Below are 23,981 nucleotides of genomic sequence, written 5' to 3'. Positions count from 1 at the left end.
GGGAGACCCAGGTTCGATCCCTGGGTTGGGAAGATCCCCTGGAGAAGGAAATGGCAACCCATGCTGGAGACCCAGGTTTGATCCCTGGGTCGGGAAGGTCCCCTAGAGAAGGAAATGGCAACCCATGCTGGAGACCCAGGTTCGATCCCTAGGTCGGGAAGATCCCCTGGAGAAGGAAATGGCAACCCACTCCAGTGCTATTGCCTAGAAAATTTCATGGATAGAGGAGCCTGGTGGGCTACAGTCCATGGGTTCGCAAAGAGTTGGACATGACTGAGTGACTTCACTTTTCACTTTCTTTCACCAGGTATTTCTTGACTTCCTACTTTTGCATTCCTGAAAAGCACATCTTTTTTGGGTGTTAGTTCTAGAAGGTCTTGTAGGTCTTCAGCTTCTTCAGGTTGGGACATCGACTTGGATTACTGTGATATTGAATGGTTTGCCTTGGAAATGAACAGAGATCATTCTGTCATTTTTGAGATTGCATCCAAGTACTGCATTTCAGACTCTTTTGTTTACTATGATGGCTACTCCATTTCTTCTAAGGGATTCTTGCCCACAGTAGTAGATATAATGGTCATCTGAGTTAAATTCACCCATTCTAGTCCATTTTAGTTTGCTGATTCCTAAAATGTTGATGTTCACTCTTGCCATCTTCCATTTGACCACTTCCAGTTTACCTTGATTCATGGACCTAACATTCCAGGTTCCTATGCAATGTTGCTCTTTACAGCATCAGACTTTACTTCCATCACCAGTCACATCCACAACTGGGTGTTGTTTGACTCTCTTATTGTCTCCTAGTTTATCTTTCTGCTTCCAATCTGGGCCCCTGCAGTCCATTCCCCTACTACAGTCACTATCATTTTTAAAACATAAATTAGGCAACATCACTCCTTAGCTTCCCATTGCACCTGGCCTGAACTATATACTTGCCATGGCTTGCAGAGCCCTAGGCCTTGAATTGATGGTCAGCTTCTCAAATTTCAAGTGTCATCTCAGACGTCACTTCTGAGAGAGGCCTTCCAACCACTCTCTCTAAGCTTCCCCATTCCTTCCCACCATCCCTCTAGGTCTTTCTCCATCATCTTACATCATAGCATTTATCTCCTTCGAAAATGACCTCATTTATTTGTTTATTGTCTGTCCTCTCTTAGAAAGTCCATTCCAGAAGAGCTGAGACTTCATCTTCTTTGTTTACTGTTGTATCCCTAATGCCTAAAGGGTACTGGCAAGAGTAAGCTCGTAAATATTTGTTGAACTGAATAAACTGAGATGACTGAATTGTGTATACCTTAATTTGTACTAACAGTCATGATAAAGGGAATAGAATTTGAAATACCTAGTTTTTTCAGCCTAAATGGCTACATGGAGGCTGTATGTCTTAAGTGACTCTTTCTGAGCATTCTTAGGAACAAGGCACATGGTTCAGAAGAGGAAAAGGAGAAGGAAGGTAGGAAATGGTAAGATTCTCAAGCAGAGGATGGGTATTCTGGTTACCTACTGTGAAGAGGAACTAAAAAGCCTCTTGATGAAAGTGAAAGTGGAGAGTGAAAAAGTTGGCTTAAATCTGAACATTCAGAAAACGAAGATCATGGCATCCGGTCCCATCACTTCATGGGAAATAGATGGGGAAACAGTGGAAACAGTGTCTGACTTTATTTTTTGGGGCTCCAAAATCGCTGCAGATGGGGACTGCAGCCATGAAATTAAAAGATGCTTAGTCCTTGAAAGGAAAGTTATGACCAACCTAGATAGCATATTTAAAAGCAGAGACAATACTTTGCCAACAAAGGTCCGTCTAGTCAAGCCTATGGTTTTTCCTGTGGTCATGTATGGATGTGAGAGTTGGACTGTGAAGAAGGCTGAGCGCCGAAGAATTGATGCTTTTGAAGTGTGGTGTTGGAGAAGACTCTTGAGAGTCCCTTGGACTGCAAGGAGATCCAACCAGTCCATTCTGAAGGAGATCAGTCCTGGGTGTTCTTTGGAAGGAATGATGCTAAAGCTGAAACTCCAGTACTTTGGCCACCTCATGCGAAGAGTTGACTCATTGGAAAAGACTCTGGTGCTGGGAGGGATTGGGGGCAGGAGGAGAAGGGGATGACAGAGGATGAGATGGATGGATGGCATCACTGACTCAATGGATGTGAGTCTGAGTGAACTCCGGGAGTTGGTTATGTATAAGGAGGCCTGGCGTGCTTTGATTCATGGGTTCACAAAGAGTCGGACACAACTGAGCGACTGAACTGAACTGAACTTCTTAAAACAAGCCACCCCAATTTTAGTGTCATAAAACGATCGCTATTTTATTGTCACATATTATGTAGGTCAGGAATTTGAAGGTGATTCATAATTTATCTCTGCTCCATGATATCCAGGGCCTCAGCTGAAAGACAACGGGGGCCACAACAGGAACTAGAGTGAAGCTAGTGACCATCACTGCTTTTTCCTTTTCTCTCAGGCTCCAATATGGCTCCATGTGGCACTCTTACTGACACTGCATTTTTTGTTTGTTTGTTTGTTTTTATTTTTAGTTGCACTGGATTTTCGTTGTGTTGGACTTCCCTGGTGGCTCAGACGGTAAAGCGTCTGCCTACAATGCAGGAGACCCGGGTTCGATCCCTGGGTCGGGAAGATCCTCTGGAGAAGGAAATGGCAATCCACTCCAGTACTCTTGCCTGGAAAATCCTATGGATGGAGGAGCGTGGTAGGCTACAGCCCATGGGGTCGCAAAGAGTCGGACACGACTGAGCGACTTCACTTGCAGTTGGGCTTGGGTCTTCATTGCTGCACGCAGTTTTCTCTAGTTGCAGCAAACGGGGGTCTTGGTTGCAGTGTGCAGGCTTCTCATTGAGGTGACTTCTCTTGTTTGGAGCACAAGTGTTCGGCACACAGGCTTCGGCAGTTGTGGCTGGTGGGTTCTAGAGCACAGGCTCAGTAGTTGTGGCACAAGGACTTGGTTGCTCTGCAGCATGTGGAATCTTCCCAGACCGGGGATTGAACCTGTGTCCCCTACATTAGCAGGTGGACTCTCACCCACTGTACTACCAGGGAAACCCTTACCAATTCTGTTTTTATATAACATTTTGATAGGTTGTTCATCATAAATTGTTTTGCTTTTTTTTTTTTTTTTGGCTGCACTGGGTCTTCACTGAAGTTTGCAGGCTTCTCACTGTGGTGGCTTCTCTTGTTGCAGAGCACAAGTTCTGGAGCACAGGGGCTCAGTCATTGTGGCTTGTGGGCCTCTCTAGTTGCAATTTGAGGAGTTAGTGCTCCTCAGCTTTGTGGGATCTTAGCTCCCTGATCAGGGATCAACCCCTCGTCCCCTGCATTGGGAGGCGGATTCTCAACCACTGGACAACCAGAGAAGCCCCTTGCTCTCATTTTTTAATTGTATTAAAAAGTATCTTTCTTGATTACTGGATTTTGGCCCCTCCCTTCAATTTTGCAGCACAGGCAGATGCCTCACTTGCCTTGCCCTAGTCCCAGCCTTGAGCTGCACCAGCAGACTGGGGCTTGTGCTGGGTCCTGAAGGTGGGACTCAGAGCTGGGCCTGTGCCCTGCAGCACACCTTCACGTGGCCTCTCCCTGTAGCTCTGTGGCTTAGGCTTCTCTGAGCTCAGTGGCCAGATTCCCAGAGGGGGCAGCCTGAGCAAGCTTCCAAGACACTCCAGACCAAAGCTGCATAGCATTTCTTGACCTAGCTTCATAAGTCACATAGTGTCACTTCCTGCCCAGACTCAAGGGAAGCAAGCAGCTTCTATCTCTTGATGGGAGGAGGATCAAATAATTTTATGACCAAGTTTTAAAACGACTGCAGTGGGACGTGTGGCACCTGGGGCACATGTGTGGTGCTGGCTCTATGTCTGTCTAGGTGAGATAAGATTCTCTTTCTTCCTCTTTCTTCCCTTTCTCAATATTCTCATGCAGTTTCCTGAAATATGTCTGTCTGTCTGAGCTGGATTTTGTAACATTATGTCTCCCCCACAGCCATGCAGGGGCCCCAGGAGGAGCTGTGGTTCAGGGAGCCCCATGAGCCCCGTCTTGAAGGTCGTGGGGAATGCCTTGCCCTTCCAGGTTCTTACAAAGAGTGGAAGAGGAAACCTGAGACCAAGTCATGGCTTTCTGGTCCCCACTGCAGCAGATTCTGATTGTCCATTCTCATCTGTTATTCACTTTCTCATAGAAATAACCAGGGAAAAAGTTCTGACACCTACATCTGCTAATTTCTGAGGATTTTTTTTCCCCATAGAATTAAGATTTTAGAATTTTTTAAAATAATGATCCCATTCAACCTAAAAAAGTCAAAATTAAAATTAAGGGGGGACTTCTCCAAAGTGGTCCTGCCTGGAATTTATCTCCATTTATAATGACTCTGAAGTGAAAAATGGCAGTTTCCTCCCAGGGAGGATTGCTATTCCAGGAATTAGTGGCAGATGGGGACTTAATCATCACTCACTGGTCTCCCTCCCTGAAGAAGAGAAATGTCAAAGTCACAAACTTTTTTGGAAGGAGAAATTAATTCTGTTGGGAATCTGAAATATATATCTGTGTGGGTAAATATATTAGTATCTGTTACAAATAAATTATCATCTTAGGATCATAAAAATTACTATGTATGACTTAATAAGAAACTGACCCATCACTGTAAATTAATTTGCCAAATGTATGCTTACCCAAAAATCAACCTGCCAGATGACCAATTTGCTGAGTGCCCAGTTCACCAAATCACCAACTTACTGAAAATATGTTTACTTTAAATATTTAAAGTATAAGGACTTGCCTGGTAGTCCAGTAGTTAAGAACCTGCCTTCCAATACAGGGAACACAGGTTCAATCCCTGGCTGGGGAACTAAGATCCCACATGCCATGGGGCAACGAAGCTCGAGCATCAAAACTAGAGAGGCCCAAGCACCACAATGAAGACCCAGGGCAGTCAAAAATAAAAAAGTTAAAGTGTATAGCAGCTCCTCTTGGTTGTGTTGGTAGGGCCCAAGAGAGCTGGGAGGAGCCAGAATTTCTGAGTTTGCAGAAGTTCTGTCCCTCCATACCCACTTCCTACCCTTCATTGGCCCCCTTCTCTGGCCCTTGCGCTCCCTTTCTCTGCTGAACCCCCTCCCATCCCCTCTTCTCTCAAGGATGGGCAGTCTCGGCCATATAGCATGGTGACTTCCAGCAAGTTTTCTCATCAGGTCTCCCCTCCTTGCTCCTACCCACTGCTACCGCAGCCTCAGAGAGCTCAGGCAAAGACAAATGAAGATTCCTTAAAATTGCTGCCATGAAGGCAACATGAAAGACGTTATATTCAAACTTTGCAGAAATCCACAAAAGCTGTTAAATCAATCCATCTATATTCATTACCTATTGCTTATATAATAAATCACCCTAAAATCCAGTAGCTAAAAAAAGATGAACATTTATTATCTTCCAGTTTTTGTGGATCAGAAATCTGGGAGCCGCTTAACTGAGTGGTTCTGGCTCAAGGTGTGTCATATGGTTGCAGTCAGGCAGTCAGCTTGGGCTATCATCATCCAAAAGTGTGACCAGGCCTGGAGACCCACTTCCAGGATGGCTCACTTACTCACTTGGCAAGCTAGTGCTGGCTGTCAGCAGGAAGCCTCTGTTCTTCACCACGAGGATCTTGCTATAGGGCTGCTTGAGCGTTCTGACAACGTGTCAGCTGGCTTCTCCTGGAGCAAGTGATCCAAGAGACAGCAGAGAGGAAGCTCCAATATCTTTTATAATCTAATTTCTGAAGCTGCACATGTCACTTCTGTTTTACTCTCTTCATTGGAAGGCAGTCACTAAGCTGACCCCACACACAAGGGGAGGAGAGAATTGGGCTCCACCTCTTGAAAGGAGACATACTGAAAACTTTGTGGACATATTTCTTTTTGGTCCGCACCTTGCAGTAAGCGAGATTTTAGTGAAAGTCATTCCGTCGTTCCGTTTAGTGAGTCGTTCCGTTCAGTCGTGTCCGACTTTTTGCGACCCCATGGAGTGTAGCCTGCCAGGCTCCTCTGTACGTGGGATTTCCCGGGCAAGAATACTGAAGTGGTTAGCCATTCCGCAGCGCTACTGGAAAGGGAAGCAAAGCTCTGTATGGATGGCACTGAGGTGGACGTCTTAAGTGTGACCAGTAGGTGGCAGTCTTGCCTGGGTGTGAAGAAAAGGACAGGACACTGGTTTTCGCCAGCTGTAGGAGTAAAGACTTCACTTTCATTTTTTACTTTCACACATGGGAGAAGGAAATGGCAACCCACCCCAGTGTTCTTGCCTGGAGAATCCCAGGGACGGGGGAGCCTGGTGGGCTGCGGTCTGTGGGGTTGCACAGAGTCGGACACGACTGAAGCGACTTAGCAGCAGCAGTAGCAGCAGCAGCAGGAGCAAAGAATTGTAAAAACTAACTTCATCAGAGCTGAGAGCGCTGGAAACGGCTGCCTGACAGAGCCACAATTCCCAGATGCAGTGCCATTTCTGAGACACATGAACGTGAAGCCTGCTGCTACAGCTCTGTCTCCTCTTCACTGAGATCCCCCGGGCAAGTCTTTGTTCTGGGTTTCTGCATCTATCAGACAGGTGATCACAGAGCTTGCTTTCGGTGCTGACAGGCTATGGGCTCTGTGGTTCCTCTTTGGATTGGAGGAATCCTTCCCCTTGCACTGCAGTTTCCTTCAAGCGTTGGTGGCATGCTCCTTGCATGTTTTGTTTACTGGGTCTCAGTCAATGCCAGCGCTGTAGTTGACAGGTACCCAATGTGTTACTTGTCAAACTAATGGGCATAGGCCCTGCAGAGCTGCTTCTCAGCCTCACTGGGCATGAGCTCTCAATTCCAAACCCTCCTGATCACATCCTCCTCCCTGAGGACTCTGATCCCTTCCTTCCCAGACCCACACTGTCCTAGCTTCCTCCTTTCTCTCTGGACACTACTTCTTAGCCCTTCATACATCCCTGTTCTTCCACCAGTCCCTTAGGTACTGGTTTCTTTTTCTCCTAGGAGTCAATCCCAGGTCATCTTCTCTTCTTTTCTTTTGGTTCTGTGGCACCTCACCCACTCCCTTGGTTTTAATTACCATGTATAATGATAGAAATAATAGTTCTTGGAGCAGGAAATGGCAACCCACTCCAGTATTCTTGCCTGGGAAATCCCATGGACAGAGGAGCCTCACAGGCTATAGAAGGGCCTTTTTTAAAAGGTTGCAAAAGAGTTGGACACAATATAGTGACTAAACAAAAACAAGAAAGTTTAATTAAAGTGAGTTACAAGCATGCTGATACTAAATATGTTGCTTTTCATGGCAAAGTTCTTTTGGTACGTATTTACATTTCAAATATACAAAGGTAAGACAATCCAGTAAGCTTAGATTCCAGGGAACATCTCCTGGTCAGAAGGTAATCATTTCAGTCTCATTTTATGCACATGAGGGGTTTGAGTAAGATGGGAGAGAAGCCCCCTAAAAAAAAGAGAAGAAAATAATAATAGCTCACAAATAGATGGGGGAAAAGTGGCAACAGTAACGGATTTAACTTTCTTGGGCTCCAAAATCACTGTGGATGGTGAGTGCAGCCATGAAATTAAAAGATGCCTGCTCTTTGGAAGAAAAGCTATGACAAACCTAGATAGCATATTAAAAAGCAGAGACATCACTCTGCGGACAAAGGTTCATACAATCAAAGCTATGGTTTTTCCAGTAGTCGTGTATGGATGTGAAAGTTTGACCATGAAGAAAGCTGAGTGCTGAAGAACTGATGCTTTTGAATTGTGGTGCTGGAGAAAACTGTCCAAGAGTCCCTTGGACAGCAAAGAGATCAAACCAGTCAGTCCTAAAGGAAATCAACCCTGAATGTTAACCGGAAGGACTGATGCTGAAGCTGAAGTTCCAGTACTTTGACCAAGTGATGTGAAGACCTGACTCATTGGAAAAGACCCTGCTGCTGGGAAAGATTGAAGGCAAAAGGAGAAGGGGACGACAGAGGATGAGATGGTTGGACGGCATCACTGACTCAATGGACATGAGTTTAAGCCAACTCTGGGAGATAATGAAGGACAGGGAAGCCGGGCATGCTGCAGTCCACGGGGTCCCAAAGAGTCAAGATGACTTAGAGACTGAACAACAATGATGCCTTTAGATAGAGTTATTGACTATATGCTAAGCACTGCTCTAGCTCTTTCCTCATTGAGTCCTCACAACAAGCTGATGAGGCAGGCATTACTATTACTTCGGTTTTTTGGTTGAGGGTCAGAGTGGCTGGTTGGCTGCTGTGCAGCTGAAATCTGTCTCCTGAGCCTGAGGACCCTGTGCTCATATTCAGTTGCCTTCTAGACATCTCCCCTTGGATGTCACTGACCATGTTCAGAATTAGAATCCTGATATTCCTACTCCAAACCTTTCATTCTCTGAGGTCCCAGTCTCAGCAAAACAAGCACCCAATCAACCCAGGCTAGACATGTGGGTAATCATCATCTCCTCTTGCTTCCCACCTTCAACCAACTTCTAACAAGACCAGTCAACTCTAACTCAGTATCATTCAGATCTGCTCCCCCTTCTCCATTCTGTCTCCACTGCTGTAATTCAAGTCTTTGTATTTCTCACATCTACACTGACCTCCATCTCTCCCTCATGGTGCCCACAAAGTCTCTTTTCCTGGTCCTCCACCAAAGAGGATGCAGTGAGGCTTAGTTTAATGGAGAAGAATATGAGTTTTGGAATCCAACAGAGTTATTTCACTACTCATTAGCTATTTGACCTGGGGCAAGCTTGTCAATATTTCCAAGTCTTAAGTCTTCTCTGAAATGAAAGATGAGAAAACATCTGCTCTATAGGGTGGTAGGTGCATGCAAAGCCTCCAGAAGCTGAGGCTGGCTTGTCTTAGCTCTACCACCCATCTCACAGTCTTGGTTCTCACTCAATGATCTAGCACCCTGTGTGCCAGCCACACCTCCCAGCTTGCCTGGCCACCAGGGTGGCACACACTATCCAGCATGGCACCCGCCACATTCTTCCTTCCTGCTCTTCTCCTCATGGCCTTGCCAGTTCACTGCCACCTTCTCCACCCCCTCAACATGCCCTCACACCAGCCCAGCTGTTCCCATGGCTCTTTTAACACATCATAAATGCCAGTTTCTTTACTGGTACTCCCCATTAAACTGTCATCCCTGAGGGCGGGGATTGTATCTTAGGCCTCCTGATAACCCTAGCACAGGGATCTGGCACAGAGAAGATGCTCAAGAAGTCTTTTGTTAGATGAATGAATCAACCAGTGAATAAATCCACGGCAGCTTCAATTTAGGCCAGTTGGATGTTGTCAGCACCACAGGCTTCAGGCAAAGCTGCCAAAGGTCTCCTTTCTGCTTTCTGAATGAGTCTGATACAATGAGTACCTAGCACAGGGTATAGAGTTGTAACCGGCTGTGGTTCTTTAGGAGACATTTGGGCAGGAACTAGCACTTCCACTTTGGGTGTAAACAGTGACAGCTGTGAAATTTAAAACTCAAGAAAAAGTGATTCAGTGAATAAATTTTTATTTTGTAAAGGATCTACATGCATAATCAAGGAGCAGATACATAATCAATTAAGCCTCAAGCATTGGTGTACAGTGAACAGACAGAACCAGATGTTTGTCTCCTGAAGTGCTTGGTCCCATGTGGGTGGAGAATGCCATTGCTGGTCAGGGAAACGTCACTGAAATATCTTCATCTATTCATTTTTAGCCTGAATGTTCACTGAATCATTTCTTGATGCAGGAAGAACTCTCTGAGGTACAGGGAGGCAGTTTTTCCAGGGCATCCTGGCACTAAGGTGCCACCAGCTCGTGCCTGACAAGTACCCAGCTAGTACTGAGAGCTGTGCTGTAGCTGACCAGGCCCCTGTAGTCAGATATAAGGAGGAAACAAGTATTCAGACCCCAAAACCAAGCAGCATTAATTCAAGAAAAAGGAAGAAAAGGTTTCATGACCAAACAATAAAAGAACAAGTGAGAAAGACTTGGGGATTGTGGCACTAGGCTAGAGCTGCCAAGTGTCCAGAGGCATCCCAGGCTTCATTTTTGTCCAAGTGGAAAAGTGTTTGGGGGAATCCAGGGAGGCTCAGTGTGCTGGTGGCTTTCCCTCCACACTGTTGCTGTCTCTGATTCCAAATTAGAACCATACCTGAGTAATCAGAGGTTGGAGTGAAGCATAGCTGGGATTGCAAGGGCTTCTTCAGTAGAACTGGATGCAAGAGAAAGTGCAGAAGCAGTGGCCAGCTGTTTCTGAATCAGGTTGGCCCACAAGGGAAAAGGGCTGCCCCAGAAGGCCTGCCCCCAGACTGTCAAGAACTGGAAGAGGTAGCACCAGACATCCTTGAGAATTTTACTCCTGGGAGGATAATTCTTTGATTCTGTGATTGGGAAAAACAGGCTAAGACAAAGTAAGGTTTATTCCAACAATGCAAGGCTGGTTCAATATCCCAAAATCAACCAATTTAATCTACCAAGTTAACAGGCTAACGAAGAAAAATCACATTATCAGATCAATCAGTGCAGAAAATGCATGTGACAAAATTCAACACTCATTTGTAATTAAAAATTCTCAGAAAAATAGGACTAGAGAAGAGCTTCCCTGGGTATTCTGTGGCAGGACAGTGGTTAGGACTCCACACTTTCATTTCCAAGGGCCTGGGTTTAATCCCTGCTTAGGGAACTAAGATCCTGCAAGCCACATGGCATGACCGAAAAAAAAAAAAAAAAAAAAAGAGAGAGAGAAGAACTTCCCAACTTGATAAAAGGCATCTACCAGGAAAAAAAAAAAAATCTACAGCTAACATTATACTTAATAAAGAAAGACTGAATGCTTTCCCTGGAAATTCAGGAACAGAGCCAGTATATCTGCTAAAGGATTACTTCTAGCAAAAGAAAAATAATCCTAGGAGACAATTCCCATAGAGACAGGTCTTTCACATTTCTGCATATACTGTAAAAGACATACTTAATGCTCTTCATTCCAGACTACATTTTCAAGGATGTTTGTTTGGCAAACAGTTTTGGAAAATATAGTTTCCCCCTTTATAGCAAAGGGCAGGCATGCTTGCTGACTACTATATAACATTCAAGTTCTCTGAAATCAGGATTCCTCTTTGTAATGAAATCCATCTGTGTTACTTCCATGCTATATGAGGGCAAAGGGAACTGATACAAAAAAAAAAAACCATAATATCAATACTAAGAATTTAAAAGGTGACATCGTTATAGATGGTACATTCATTAAAATGATTTTTAATGATATAATGAAAACTTCTTTCAATATGTTTGAAAATTTAGATGAAAACAGCTAGAAAATAAAATTTACTAAAACAGGCTTAGAAGTAGAAAACCCAAATAGCCCTCTAACGGTTAAAGAAAATTAATCAGTAATTAATTTTTCCATAGGATCAGAAGCTTCAGAGAATTCTATCAAACATTCAACAAAAAAAATTCTAGGTTTACACAAATTCTTCCAAAGATTAGAAAAAGATAGTACATCTTTTCCAAAATTCTCTTTTACAGATTTTCCTGGAGGAGTGGCCATAGTACAGGAATAGATACCAGTCTTGGAGAGTTATAATCAGTTAAGAAAACAGTTAAGAAAACAAATGTAGCTAAGTGTACTCTGGTTTCTCTTCAGATGGTTTATCTTTTACTCTTTACTAAAGATTTCCTGGAGAGGAAAGTGTGGGAGGTTGCCTTATTTCTCATCCAAAAGGGAAAGTTTCCAATGTTTCATCTATTAGATATGACGCTTGTTATAGCTTTCTATAGATAGCTCTTATCAGATTGAGATTTAATTTTGTCAAACTTTTTTTTCTATGAAGATGATATATGTGCTTTCCCAGATGGCACGTTATTCTTTTTACATACTGCTGGATTCAATTTGCTAATATTTTGTGAAGAATTTTTGCACCTATGTTCACAAGTAAACGTGCTATATAATTTCTGTAAAAAAAAAGAAAAGTAAAAAAGTCGCTCAGTTGTGTCTGACTCTGCGACCCTATGGATTATACAGTCCATGAAATTCTCCAGGCCAGAGTACTAGAGTTGGTAGCCTGTCCCTTCTCCAGCGAATCTTCCCAACCCAGGAATTGAACTGGGGTCTCCTGCATTGCAGGCGGATTCTTTACCAACTAAGCTATCAGGGAAACCCAATAATTTCTGTAAAGCCTCACTTAACAGCTGGGGCAGGGAACCAGAGAGCCTATTTCCTAACCTACAGCTTAAACTTGAAACTGCCTTCTAATGCAAGTTGGTCCTACCTTCTACTTTTCAGAACCTACTTGTATTTCTACACATCAGGAATTGTTGTTCAGTTGCTGAGTCCGACTCTTTTGTGACTCCATGGACTATGTAGCCCACCAGGCTCCTCTGTCCACGGGATTTTCCAGGCAAGAGAATTTCCTTTTCCAGGAGATCTTACCCACCCAGGGACTGAAATTGTCTCCTTTGCAGGGAGATTCCTTACCACTCAGCTACCTAGGAAGTCCACAAAGTCTACATATTTAGCTTCAAATAAGTAAAACCTCAAAAGATCACACCACCAGTCTCAATCGTTCTTCTTCACAGAAGTCTTTGCTAAGACACAAAAGGTAACCAGAAGAGAAAGTGAACCACGAAAGCATGTATTTGTCTACCATCAGTGCTCATTCTCCCAGATACTCCCTTATGACCTGTGGTGCCTTTGCACTACCAACAAAAGCCCTTCTTCCATTGTAGAGAATTATCCCTAAATATGTTCTTACTCCCTGGTAACTGTCAGTAAAGAATCCGCCTCCAATGCAGGAATCAGCCTGCAATGCAGGAGACCCGGGTTCCATTCCTGGGTCTGGAAAATTCCCCTGGAGAAGGAAATGGCACCCTGCTCCAGTATTCTTCCCTGGAAAATCCCACGGACAGAGAAGCCTGGCGGGCTCCAGGCCACAGGGTCGCAAGAGTCGGACACGACTTAGCGACTAAACCATCACCATCACCATGTTCTTACTGGGTAAGATGTCCTAACAAGAAAATAAAACGGGTAACTTTAGTTATTAAAACATAATATAACGTTGCATTTTGATATGCAAATAAGCTAATCAGGGAAACAACTTTGCCCCTCGGAGTAAGTGAAGAGAGAGACTGGTGGCACTGACTCTCAAGCTGAGGGAGAGCGCATTTCTGTCTTCCACGGCCGCAAGCTCCGACACACCCCACCCCACCCACCGTGTTTATCCGGTGTACCACCGCATTACCATCCAGCTCTGTCTCCCTCTGGTTCCTCCTTCTTACAAAAATATTCCGCCCTCCGCCATCTTCCCAGGTATTCCCACAGCCCACGGACCCAGTTTACAGCACTTGTCACCAAACTGGTCTGGGGCACAGTAGGCTTCCTATGCAGATTGGCCGAAAGGCTGAGTTACAGCTGGAATGACTGGGAAGTAGCTACAGAAAATCCCCTCAATAAAGTCTAGTCCCCTTCCTCCTTCCTAACCCAATCTTTCCCTCCTTTTTCCACCACTTCCTAGCTGTGGTACCCTAGGCAAGTGCTTTACCCCTCTGTGCCTCATCCCCTCAAATGTAAAATGGGGATTACAATTGTGCTGGTGCAAAGCGGACCTCGTCGGTCCCAATACCGGCAGCGGGATACCGAGAGCGCTCAGCACAGAGCCTGGGAAAACAAGGCCTGGACCAGGGTTCGTCAGAAACTCAAAGTTTCTCTAAACTTCTGTCAGCCTTGTCTCTTTTCTCATTTTCTGCCACACATCCCCAGCCACCTGCTCTGTCGCCTTCTCACCCCCTGTCTTTCCCCATCCTGTTTCCCTCTGAAGACCCGACCCCTCCCTCCGCCACAAAACCTACTAGATTCCTCAAAGGCGGAAGGCAGCCCTGCCTCTGCGCGGCCTTCAGCTTTTTCAGCCTCTAAGCCTCAAAGCCTTCCTCTTCCCGCTCTAGCTGCTTCTGTGAATCCCGGGGGACCTCGGCCCCCTCCTCCCTCTCCTCTTTAACCCCCAGTTCCAGGAGGGCAGGGCCAGCTGTCCCCACGCCTGGCACATTGTTGGCCAGAAACAGGTGCTACGAAAGGTCGATGAAGAAGGGGGCTGGTGCTTCCTTGCCGGGGTGGGGAGTGGAGCGGCCGGCCTCTCCAGCGCCTCTGCCTTCCCCAGCCATCGAGCTGATCAAGGACCTGGTCAACTACGATGTGTGCCCAGCGCTGCTCAAGGGCCTCGTAGCGCTACTGATACCGTCCTTCAAGGAGACCAGCAAACTGCAGTCCCAGATCGTCAGCGGTAGGGATCCGCTCCGATTGGGGGGTGGCCACCGGCGGGGCAGGAGGGAGAAGCCGGTTCCTCCCAGTCTCACGGTCACCCCCTCCTCTAGACTCGTCGGTCCTCGAGCTCACCGCCCACCTGCCGCTGTTTTTGCAGCAGGCCGCGGCCGCCAAGGCCATCGGGTAAGCGGGCCGCAGGTGGTGGGCGGATGCGGCAAGCCGGGCTAAGCGCTGCCCGCGTGCTGGGGAAGGGCTCCGGCCGCCCAAGGGTCCCACCCTACCACCGCAGCCCGAATCCCACTCCCACCCCCAAACCACCCCACCCCCGCCCAGGGTCCTGGCGCGCCATAACACGACCCTGGCCGAGGAGATGCTGCACCTGCGAGTGATACACAGCCTGATGGCCGCCATGGGCAACACGGATCACAGCAACAGCCAGCGGCAGGCCAGCCTCACGCTGGAGGTGCGCGGGGCGGCGGGGCGGCGGGCGGGCACGGCGCGCGAGCACTGCAGTCACGCCCCACCCCCGCCCGCCCATCGCAGTACTTCGTGCAGCTATTCCCGGTGGTGGAGGAGCACGTGCGCAAGACCATGGGCGAGGAACTCTACAAGCTCTTCCTAGTAAGTGGGACAAAACAGTGGCCCTGCGCCTGCCGCAGCTCACGCCCTCCCCCCACCCCCATGGACACCCCACACAAGATCTGGCTGGGGCGGGCAACAGAAGGGACTGCCCTGCTTGGGCTTCGCCACCTGGCACTCTTCCGTTCCCTTTCCGGCCCATCCTGTCAGGCTAAGAGCCTGACTGCAGCCTGCAGCCTCCCTCTGCCCATACCCAACTCCAAGTCCAGGCTGCCCTGGCATCTAGCCAGGTTTCCCTTGCTTCTGTCTCCAGAGCAATGCCGAGAATCTGTACATGAATATAGATAGCATTCAGGCGGACATCTTGGCGGCCAACAAAGTCAATGTCACCAGAGGTGAGTGGGGAGCCAGGGGCCTGGGCCAGAGCGGCAGCGGCACCCAGTCTCAGGCTCATCTCCTGCCTCCAGTGCTGCACCTCAGCGGCCTCTCCTACAGCAACATGAGCTTTTACTTTGGGCATCCTAATGAGGATCAGGTGGCCTACGTCACACACTTCCGGAAGGAGGACGTGGAAGAAAAGGAGTAAGAGGAGGAAAAAGGAGCCTCGGAGGCAAGCCAGGAAGCCAAGGCTGTGTGGCGGGGAAGCCTGGCAGAAGGGAGGAGTCACAGCCAAGCTCCTGTTGACTCCTCTTGGCCTCGGTGGGAAGCTGGGGGTTCTGCCCTCCAGTGGGGGAGAGAGAGAGCCTGCTGGGAACTCTTCAATAAACAAGTCTTGCTGTCTGTCTGGTGTCCATGTGTGGAGGGCAGAGGGAGATCCAGTGAGAGCTATGATGATGGACAAGGGTACCTCTGCTCATCAAGGAAAAAAGCTGGTCGGAAGGGAAGGACCACCAACCTCCTAGAAGATTCAAGGAAGTAGTGTGAGGAGTGGGCCTCACCTCCAGTCCCTAATGGCCCCTGCACTCTCACCTCCAGGACACCACACCCACCTGGGTTCTCTCCTGCTGCTCTGGTTGCTTTCGTTCATTCTCTTTGCTGATTGATTATGCATGCAGGCTCAGTCATGTCCAACTCTTTTCGATCCCATGACCTGTAGTCCGTGCCAGGTTCCTCTTTCCATGGGATTACCCAGGCAAAAATACTGGAGAGGGTTGCCATTTCCTCCTCCAGGAGATCTTCCCAACCCAGGGATTGAACCCAGGTGGATTCTTTACCACTGAGCCACCTGGGAAGCATTTTTATGGATTCCTCCTTTTCAACCCATCTTCCTTCAAGGTGGAGGGAGGCAGGACTTTGACCTTGAGCCTCTTCTCTATATTTATACCCTGGTGATTCCATCATTTTATTTTTTTAACTTGTATTTATGTATTTATTTTTAATTAAATTTTTTGGGGCCATGTCATGAGGCATTCCCTGACCAGGGTTAGAACCTGTGCCTCCTGCAGTAGAAGCATGGAATCTTAACCACTGGACTGCCTGGGAAGTCCCTCTATCACTTTAAATACCACTTATATACAATGACTCCCGTATTTCTCTTTCCAGCTAAACATTTCCACCTCATTTTGTTGTCAACGAAAAATTTAATCAGTAGATCTAAGAAGAAATGGAAAGTTTTATTCTAGCCAAACTGAGGATTATAAACTGGGAACAGCCTCTCAGAAAGTTCTGAGAACTGTTCTGCTTGTTAGAGGTAAAAGCTCAGTTATATAAGTTTTTGAGACTGCTGCTAAGTCGCTTCAGTCGTGTCCGACTCTGTGCTACCCCATAGACGGCAGCCCACCAGGCTCCCCCATCCCTGGGATTCTCCAGGCAAGAACACTGGAGTGGCTTGCCATTTCCTTCTCCAATGCAGGAAAGTGAAAAGTGAATGTGAAGTCGCTCAGTCGTGTCCGACTCTTCGAGACCCCATGGACTGCAGCCTACCAGGCTCCTCCGTCCATGGGGTTTTCCAGGCAAGAGTACTGGAGTGGGGTGCCATCGCCTTCTCCTTTTGAGATAGAAGGATCAAATTGAATGATGTATACAATGCCATTCAAGCCTACAATGCAAGTAGTGGGTCCTGGGTCATCATGGCCCCTTACAAGATCAAGAAGGAAGGTTATCTCCTAAGACATTATCTTAGCAGGGGCTACTCTCCAATCTTGAGGCTTCTCCCTGCAGTGGCTTCTTTTGTTGCAGATCACAGGCTCTAGGACTTCAGTAGTTTTTGCACATGGGCTCAGTAGTTGCTGTTTCGAGGCCTTAGAGCATAGGCTGCATAGTTGTGGCACACAGGTTTAGTTGCTCAGGGGCATGTGGGATCTTTCTGAACCAGGGATTGAATCTGTGTCTCCTGCATTGGCAGTGTGTGGTTCTTGAAAATGACAAACAAGCTCATGATTTAGGACTTTTGTGCAAGCTTTTCTGCTGAACACTTGAGAGAGGTTCTTTTCCTAGAACTCTCACCCCAATTATCTGCATGGCTGATTTCTTCACTTTCTTTACACAAAAGTCAGCTTCTCAAAGAGGGTTACTATTTTTTTTTTTAAGTTGCATCCCATACTACCAGTCCCTGTGCTCTAATCCCTAACCCCTGCTACTCACCTGTATATTTCATATCACTTATATCATATCACGTATCAGTCTCCCCACCTGAATGTAAGCTCCAGTAGGGCAAGAATATTTGTTTTCATTATTTATATTTCCCAAATGTTGAGAATAGTGCCTGGCACACAAGAATGAATTACTGAGTTATTGTGAGGGAATTGTCCCTCAAGGTCAGAGGAAATGAAATCAGATGGCAGTAATTCTTTAGGATGCCACGAGAGGGCATCACTGGCCCGGATGTTGTTGGTCAAAGGCTGCTTAGCCTTACCCCTAACTGGGATTTTGAGCCTCCACTTTCCTCTATTTGGGCAGAGAGAGGGAAGAAAAGTTAACAAAATATCCAGCATGTTTTCCTTAAAGCTAAATGAATTTCCGATTTTAAAGACATGTCCTGTCCTTTGGTGTCAAGTCATTCTTACTGTTTTTAGTCTTGAAATAGCCTTTCCTCCTATAGAATTATTTTAAAAACAGTACCCCAGAAATTTTTGGAAATTTTAATAATTAGAAAATCAAAAAAATACAGGAAAAAAATCTAAAACTCTGGTATAATAGTTTAATAACAATGGAATGTTTTTAAATGAAATCTTAAGTACACTACAAATATCTAAAACAAATATACATTACATGAAATTTATTAATATACACATTTATTCCCCCCCCCAACTTTTAACTTTCAAAAGTTCAAAATTACCAAAAAAAGTTGAAAGAATAATACAGTGAATACCTATACCCTTTGACACACTTTCTTTTATTTACTGGGCTATTTGGAAGCTTCAGATATGACATGTGACAACTAAAAATTTGACTACTAAAAACTTCACATTATGTTTCTACTAAGCATAAGGACATCCTCCTACATAATTAATGTATCATTATTGTGGTAGTCTAATGGCTTCCAAATGCACCTACATCCTCCTCCCAAGAACCTGTAAATGTGTTACTTCATGTGGTAAAAGGAATTTTGCAGGTGTGATTAAGGATCTTGAGATGGGAAGATTCTCCTGGATTATCTAGGTGGGTCCCAGTTCAGTTCAGTCGCTCAGTCGTGTCCGACTCTTTGCGACCCCATGAATCGCAGCACGCTAGGCCTCCCTGTCCATCACCAACTCCCCATTAGTTAGGAGATGACATAACAGAAGCAAGAGGTTTAGAGTAATGCCTGGAAGTGGCACAGGCCAAGGAATGAAGGCAGCTTTCTAAAGGCAAAGATACAGATTCTTCCCCCAACTTCCCAAGCTTCTAGAAAGAATGCACCCCTGTCAACACCTTAATTCTAGACCTCTGACCTCCAGAACTATAATTTTGTTTTTTGTTCAGGATCCAGTTAAGATTTGTATTAATGTATTGCATTTGAGTGGAACTCCCCTGGTGGCTCAGACGGTAAAGCGTCTGCCTGCAAGGCAGAAGACCTGGGTTCTATCCCTGGGTCAGGAAGATCCCCTGGAGAAGGAAATGGCAACCCACTCCAGTACTCTTGCCTGGAAAATCCCATGGAGAGAGAAGTTGTAGGCTACAGTCCATGGGGTCACAAAGAGTCAGACACGAATGACTTCACTATTGCATTTGATTGTCATATGGTCGGTGACAGTGGCTTCAGATCAGATCAGATCAGATCAGTTGCTCAGTCGTGTCCGACTCTTTGCGACCCCATGAATCGCAGCACACAAGGCCTCCCTGTCCATCACCAACTCCCAGAGTTCACTGAGACTCATATCCATCAAGTCAGTGATGCCATCCAGCCATCTCATCCTCTGTGGTCCCCTTCTCCTCCTGCCCCCAATCCCTCCCAGCATCAGGGTCTTTTCCAATGAATCAACTCTTCTCATGAGGTGGCCAAAGTACTGGAGTTTCAGCTTTAGCATCATTCCTTCCAAAGAAATCCCAGGGCTGATCTCCTTCAGAATGGACTGGTTGGATCTCCTTGCAGTCCAAGGGACTCTCAAGAGTCTTCTCCAACACCACAGTTCAAAAGCATCAATTCTTCGGCGCTCAGCCTTCTTCATAGTCCAACTCTCACATCCATACATGACCACAGGAAAAACCATAGCCTTGACTAGACGAACCTTTGTTGGCAAAGGAATGTCTCTGCTTTTGAATATGCTATCTAGGTTGGTCATAACTTTCCTTCCAAGGAGTAAGCGTCTTTTAATTTCATGGCTGCAGTCACCATCTGTAGTGATTTTGGAGCCCCAAAAAAATAAAGTCTGAACTGTTTCCACTGTTTCCCCATCTATTTCCCATGAAGTGATGGGACCGGATGCCATGATCTTAGTTTTCTGAATGTTGAGCTTTAAGCCAACTTTTTCACTCTCCACTTTCACTTTCATCAAGAGGCTTTTTAGTTCCTCTTCACTTTCTGCCACAAGGGTGGTGTCATCTGCATATCTGAGGTTATTGCTATTTCTCCCGGCAATCTTGATTCCAGCTTGTGTTTCTTCCAGTCCAGCGTTTCTCATATGTACTCTGCATAGAAGTTAAATAAACGGGGTGACAATATACAGCCTTGACGAACTCCTTTTCCTATTTGGAACCAGTCTGTTGTTCCATGTCCAGTTCTAACTGTTGCTTCCTGACCTGCATACAAATTTCTCAAGAGGCAGGTCAGGTGGTCTGGTATTCCCATCTCTTTCAGAATTTTCCACAGTTTATTGTGATCCACACAGTCAAAGGCTTTGGCATAGTCAAGAAAGCAGAAATAGATGTTTTCTGGAACTCTCTTGCTTTTTCTATGATCCAGCGGATGTTGGCAATTTGGTCTCTGGTTCCTCTGCCTTTTCTAAAACCAGCTTGAACATCAGGAAGTTCACGGTTCACATATTGCTGAAGCCTGGCTTGAGAATTTTGAGCATTACTTTACTAGCGTGTGAGATGAGTGCAATTGTGGAGTAGTTTGAGCATTCTTTGGCATTGCCTTTCTTTGGGATTGGAATGAAAACTGACCTTTTCCAGGCCTGTGGCCACTGCTGAGTTTTCCAAATTTGCTGGCATATTGAGTGCAGCACTTTCACAGCATCATCTTTCAGGATTTGGAATAGCTCAACTGGAATTCCATCATCTCCACTAGCTTTGTTCGTAGTGATGCTTTCTAAGGCCCACTTGACTTCACATTCCAGGATGTCTGGCTCTAGGTCAGTGATGACACCATCGTGATTATCTGGGTCGTGAAGATCTTTTTTGTACAGTTCTTCTGTGTATTCTTGCCATCTCTTCTTAATATCTTCTGCTTCTGTTAGGTCCATACCATTTCTGTCCTTTATCGAGCTCATCTTTGCATGAAATGTTCCTTTGGTATCTCTGATTTTCTTGAAGAGATCCCTAGTCTTTTCCATTCTGTTTTTTTCCTCTATTTCTTTGCATTGATTGCTGAAGAAGGCTTTCTTATCTCTTCTTGCTATTCTTTGGAACTCTGCATTCAGATGTTTATATCTTTCCTTTTCTCCTTTGCTTTTCACTTCTCTTCTTTTCACAGCTATTTGTAAGGCCTCCCCAGACAGCCATTTTGCTTTTTTGTATTTCTTTTCTATGGGAATGGTCTTGACCCCTGTCTCCTGTACAATGTCATGAACCTCATTCCATAGTTCATCAGGCACTCTATCAAATCTAATCTCCTGAATCTATTTCTCACTTTCACTGTATAATTGTAAGGGATTTGATTTAGGTCATACCTGAAAGGTCTAGTGGTTTTCCCTACTTTCTTCAATTTAAGTCTGAATTTGGCAATAAGGAGTTCATGATCTGAGCCACAGTCAGCTCCTGGTCTTGTTTTTGCTGACTGTATAGAGCTTCTCCATCTTTGGCTGCAAAGAATATAATCAATCTGATTTCAGTGTTGACCATCTGGTGATGTCCATGTATAGAGTCTTCTCTTGTGTTGTTAGAAGAGGGTGTTTGTTATGACCAGTGCATTTTCTTGGCAAAACTCTATTAGTCTTTGCCCCGTAGTTGGGTCCAACTCTTGCATCCCCCATGGACTGAAGCTTGCCAGGCTCCTCTGTCCATGGGATTCTCCAGGCAAGTCTACTGGACTGGGTTGCCATTTCCTTCTCTAAGGGATCGTCCTGACCTGGGAATTGAACCTAGGTCTCCTGCATTTCAGGCACATTCTTTACCCACTGAGCTATGGGGGAAGCCCAACTATCATGTAGTATAAGCTTATTTTTAAAGTTCAAATTGATAGCAATTACTTTTTTTTTTAATTTGCTGTTGTGATCCGCATAAAAACTGAAAATTACAGATAATCTTGAGGACTTATTTTGTTCCGGTTTTGCCACACAGCTTGCAAGACCTTAGTTCCACAACCACGGATCAAACCTGTACACCCTACAGAGGAAGCATGGAACCCCTAGCCACTGGACCATCAAGGAATGTCCAGGATTTCTTTTTTTTCCTTTATTTATTTTTTTAATGTTTAATTTAATAATTTTAAAACATGTGTTCCCCATCCTGAACCCTCCTCCCTCCCCATACCATCCCTCTGGGTCGTCCCAGTGCACCAGCCCCAAACATCCAGCATCGTGCATTGAACCTGGACTGGCATCTCGTTTCATACATGACATTTCACATGTTTCAATGCCATTCTCCCAAATCTTCCCACCCTCTCCCTCTCCCACAGAGTCCATAAGCCTGTTCTATACATCAGTGTCTCTTTTGCTGTCTCGTATACAGGGTTATCGTTACCATCTTTCTAAATTCCATATATATGCATTAGTATACTGTATTGGTGTTTTTCCTTCTGGCTTACTTCACTCTGTATAATAGGCTCCAGTTTCATCCACCTCATTAGAACTGATTCAAATGTATTCTTTTTAATGGCTGAGTAATACTCCATTGTGTATATGTACCATAGCTTTCTTATCCATTCATCTGCTGATGGACATCTAGGTTGCTTCCATGTCCTGGCTATTATAAACAGTGCTGCGATGAACATTGGTGTACATGTGTCTCTTTCCCTTCTGGTTTCCTCAGTGTGTATGCCCAGCAGTGGGGTTGCTGGATCATAAGGCAGTTCTATTTCCAGTTTTTAAGGAATCTCCACACTGTTCTCCATAGTGGCTGTACTAGTTTGCATTCCCACCAACAGTGTAAGAGGGTTCCCTTTTCTCCACACCCTCTCCAGCATTTATTATTTGTAGACTTTTTGGGTCGCAGCCATTCTGACTGGTGTGAAATGATATCTCATAATAGTTTTGATTTGCATTTCTCTGATAATGAGTGATGTTGAGCATCTTTTTCATGTGTTTGTTAGCCATCTGTATGTCTTCTTTGGAGAAATGTCTATTTAGATCTTTGGCCCATTTTTTGATTGGGTCATTTATTTTTCTGGAGTTGAGCTGAAGGAGTTGCTTGTATATTTTTGAGATTAGTTGTTTGTCGGTTGCTTCATTTGCTATTATTTTTTCCCATTCTGAAGGCTGTCTTTTCACTTTGCTAATAGTTTCCTTTGATGTGCAGAAGCTTTTAAGTTTAATTAGGTCCCATTTGTTTATTTTTGCTTTTATTTCCAATATTCTGGGAGGTGGGTCATAGAGGATCCTACTGTGATGTATGTCAGAGAGTGTTTTGCCTATGTTCTCCTCTAGGAGTTTTATAGTTTCTGGTCTTACGTTGAGATCTTTAATCCATTTTGAGTTTATTTTTGTATATGGTGTTAGAAAGTGTTCTAGTTTCATTCTTTTTACAAGTGGTTGACCAGATTTCCCAGCACCACTTGTTAAAGAGATCAAGACAGTATGGTACTGGCACAAAGACAGAAATATAGACCAATGGAACAAAATAGAAAGCCCAGAGATAAATCCACGCACATATGGACACCTTATCTTTGACAAAGGAGGCAAGAATATACAATGGATTAAAGACAATCTCTTTAACAAGTGGTGCAGGATTTCTTATTTTAAAGAGTACACCAAGTGTATTAATTAGAAACCACAGCCCCAGAGTGGGTGGGGTCTTGCCTGCTTGCCTGCCATGCTCAAGTATCCTCCCCGTGAAAATTGTTTGTGAACAGTATGCCCAAGCCTGAACTTTAACTCAAGGCCTAAACAAAACCGGTTAACCGGGTTTTTCGCAGGTAGCAAACATCTATTGAACGACTGACTTTTCTGTGCCAAGCCCCGTACCAGGCACAGAAGACCGTCCAGGTTTATGTTTGGTGACCCTCACAGAACAAACATTTTTAAATAACTCTAATAACGTACTCCACTCGTACATGACTGCGCGGTCATGGCGCGTCACTGGGAATAAGGCCGTAAGACTGACAGTCTTTCAACGGCCAGTTTGTCACTGCGACTGTTTCTGTCTCAAAAAATACTTTGCAACGCTCCTTTCAAGACTCACTACCACTTTGTAACAGCTAACTACAACCAATAAACCACACCCCCCCAACCAAAAACACTCGAGCTTAAGTAATTAAAAAAACACAAACAGAAACGTAGATAAATCACAATGACTATTAAGCAATAAACAAATCTTAAAGTGAACAACACAAACGTGTATATAACTTCAAACGCATTAAAACTTGTCATGCAACACGCTACCTAAAAATTGTCTATTTTTAAACAAACTTATT

At 45.2% G+C, this 23,981-nt stretch overlaps 1 protein-coding gene and 1 long non-coding RNA gene across 3 annotated transcripts in view; one reads left to right on the top strand and one right to left on the bottom strand.

Moving 5' to 3' along the window:
* ARMH1 (armadillo like helical domain containing 1) overlaps positions 1-15,610 on the top strand; it is a 62,430-nt gene extending 46,820 nt beyond the window's left edge. For both annotated transcript variants that reach the window (XM_070365019.1, XM_070365022.1), the window contains exons 8-13: positions 14,148-14,270; positions 14,362-14,434; positions 14,585-14,714; positions 14,795-14,872; positions 15,144-15,225; positions 15,298-15,610. In XM_070365019.1, the coding sequence (XP_070221120.1) occupies positions 14,148-14,270; positions 14,362-14,434; positions 14,585-14,714; positions 14,795-14,872; positions 15,144-15,225; positions 15,298-15,416 (605 nt within the window). In that variant the 3' untranslated portion in view covers positions 15,417-15,610. The remainder of the gene's footprint in view (positions 1-14,147; positions 14,271-14,361; positions 14,435-14,584; positions 14,715-14,794; positions 14,873-15,143; positions 15,226-15,297) is intronic.
* LOC138986217 (uncharacterized) lies at positions 9,558-14,721 on the bottom strand. The gene is made up of 3 exons (XR_011463079.1): positions 14,631-14,721; positions 10,151-10,379; positions 9,558-9,868 (listed from the first exon to the last, which is right to left on the bottom strand). It is a non-coding gene; the product is annotated as an uncharacterized lncRNA (long non-coding RNA).
* Positions 15,611-23,981: the final 8,371 nt, after the last annotated feature.

This window comes from Bos mutus, chromosome 3, assembly GCF_027580195.1.
Source record: "Bos mutus isolate GX-2022 chromosome 3, NWIPB_WYAK_1.1, whole genome shotgun sequence".
Classification (NCBI taxonomy): Eukaryota; Metazoa; Chordata; class Mammalia; order Artiodactyla; family Bovidae; genus Bos; species Bos mutus.
The sequence above is the reverse complement of the archived record's forward strand: the minus strand, read 5'-3'. Positions and strand labels throughout refer to the sequence as shown.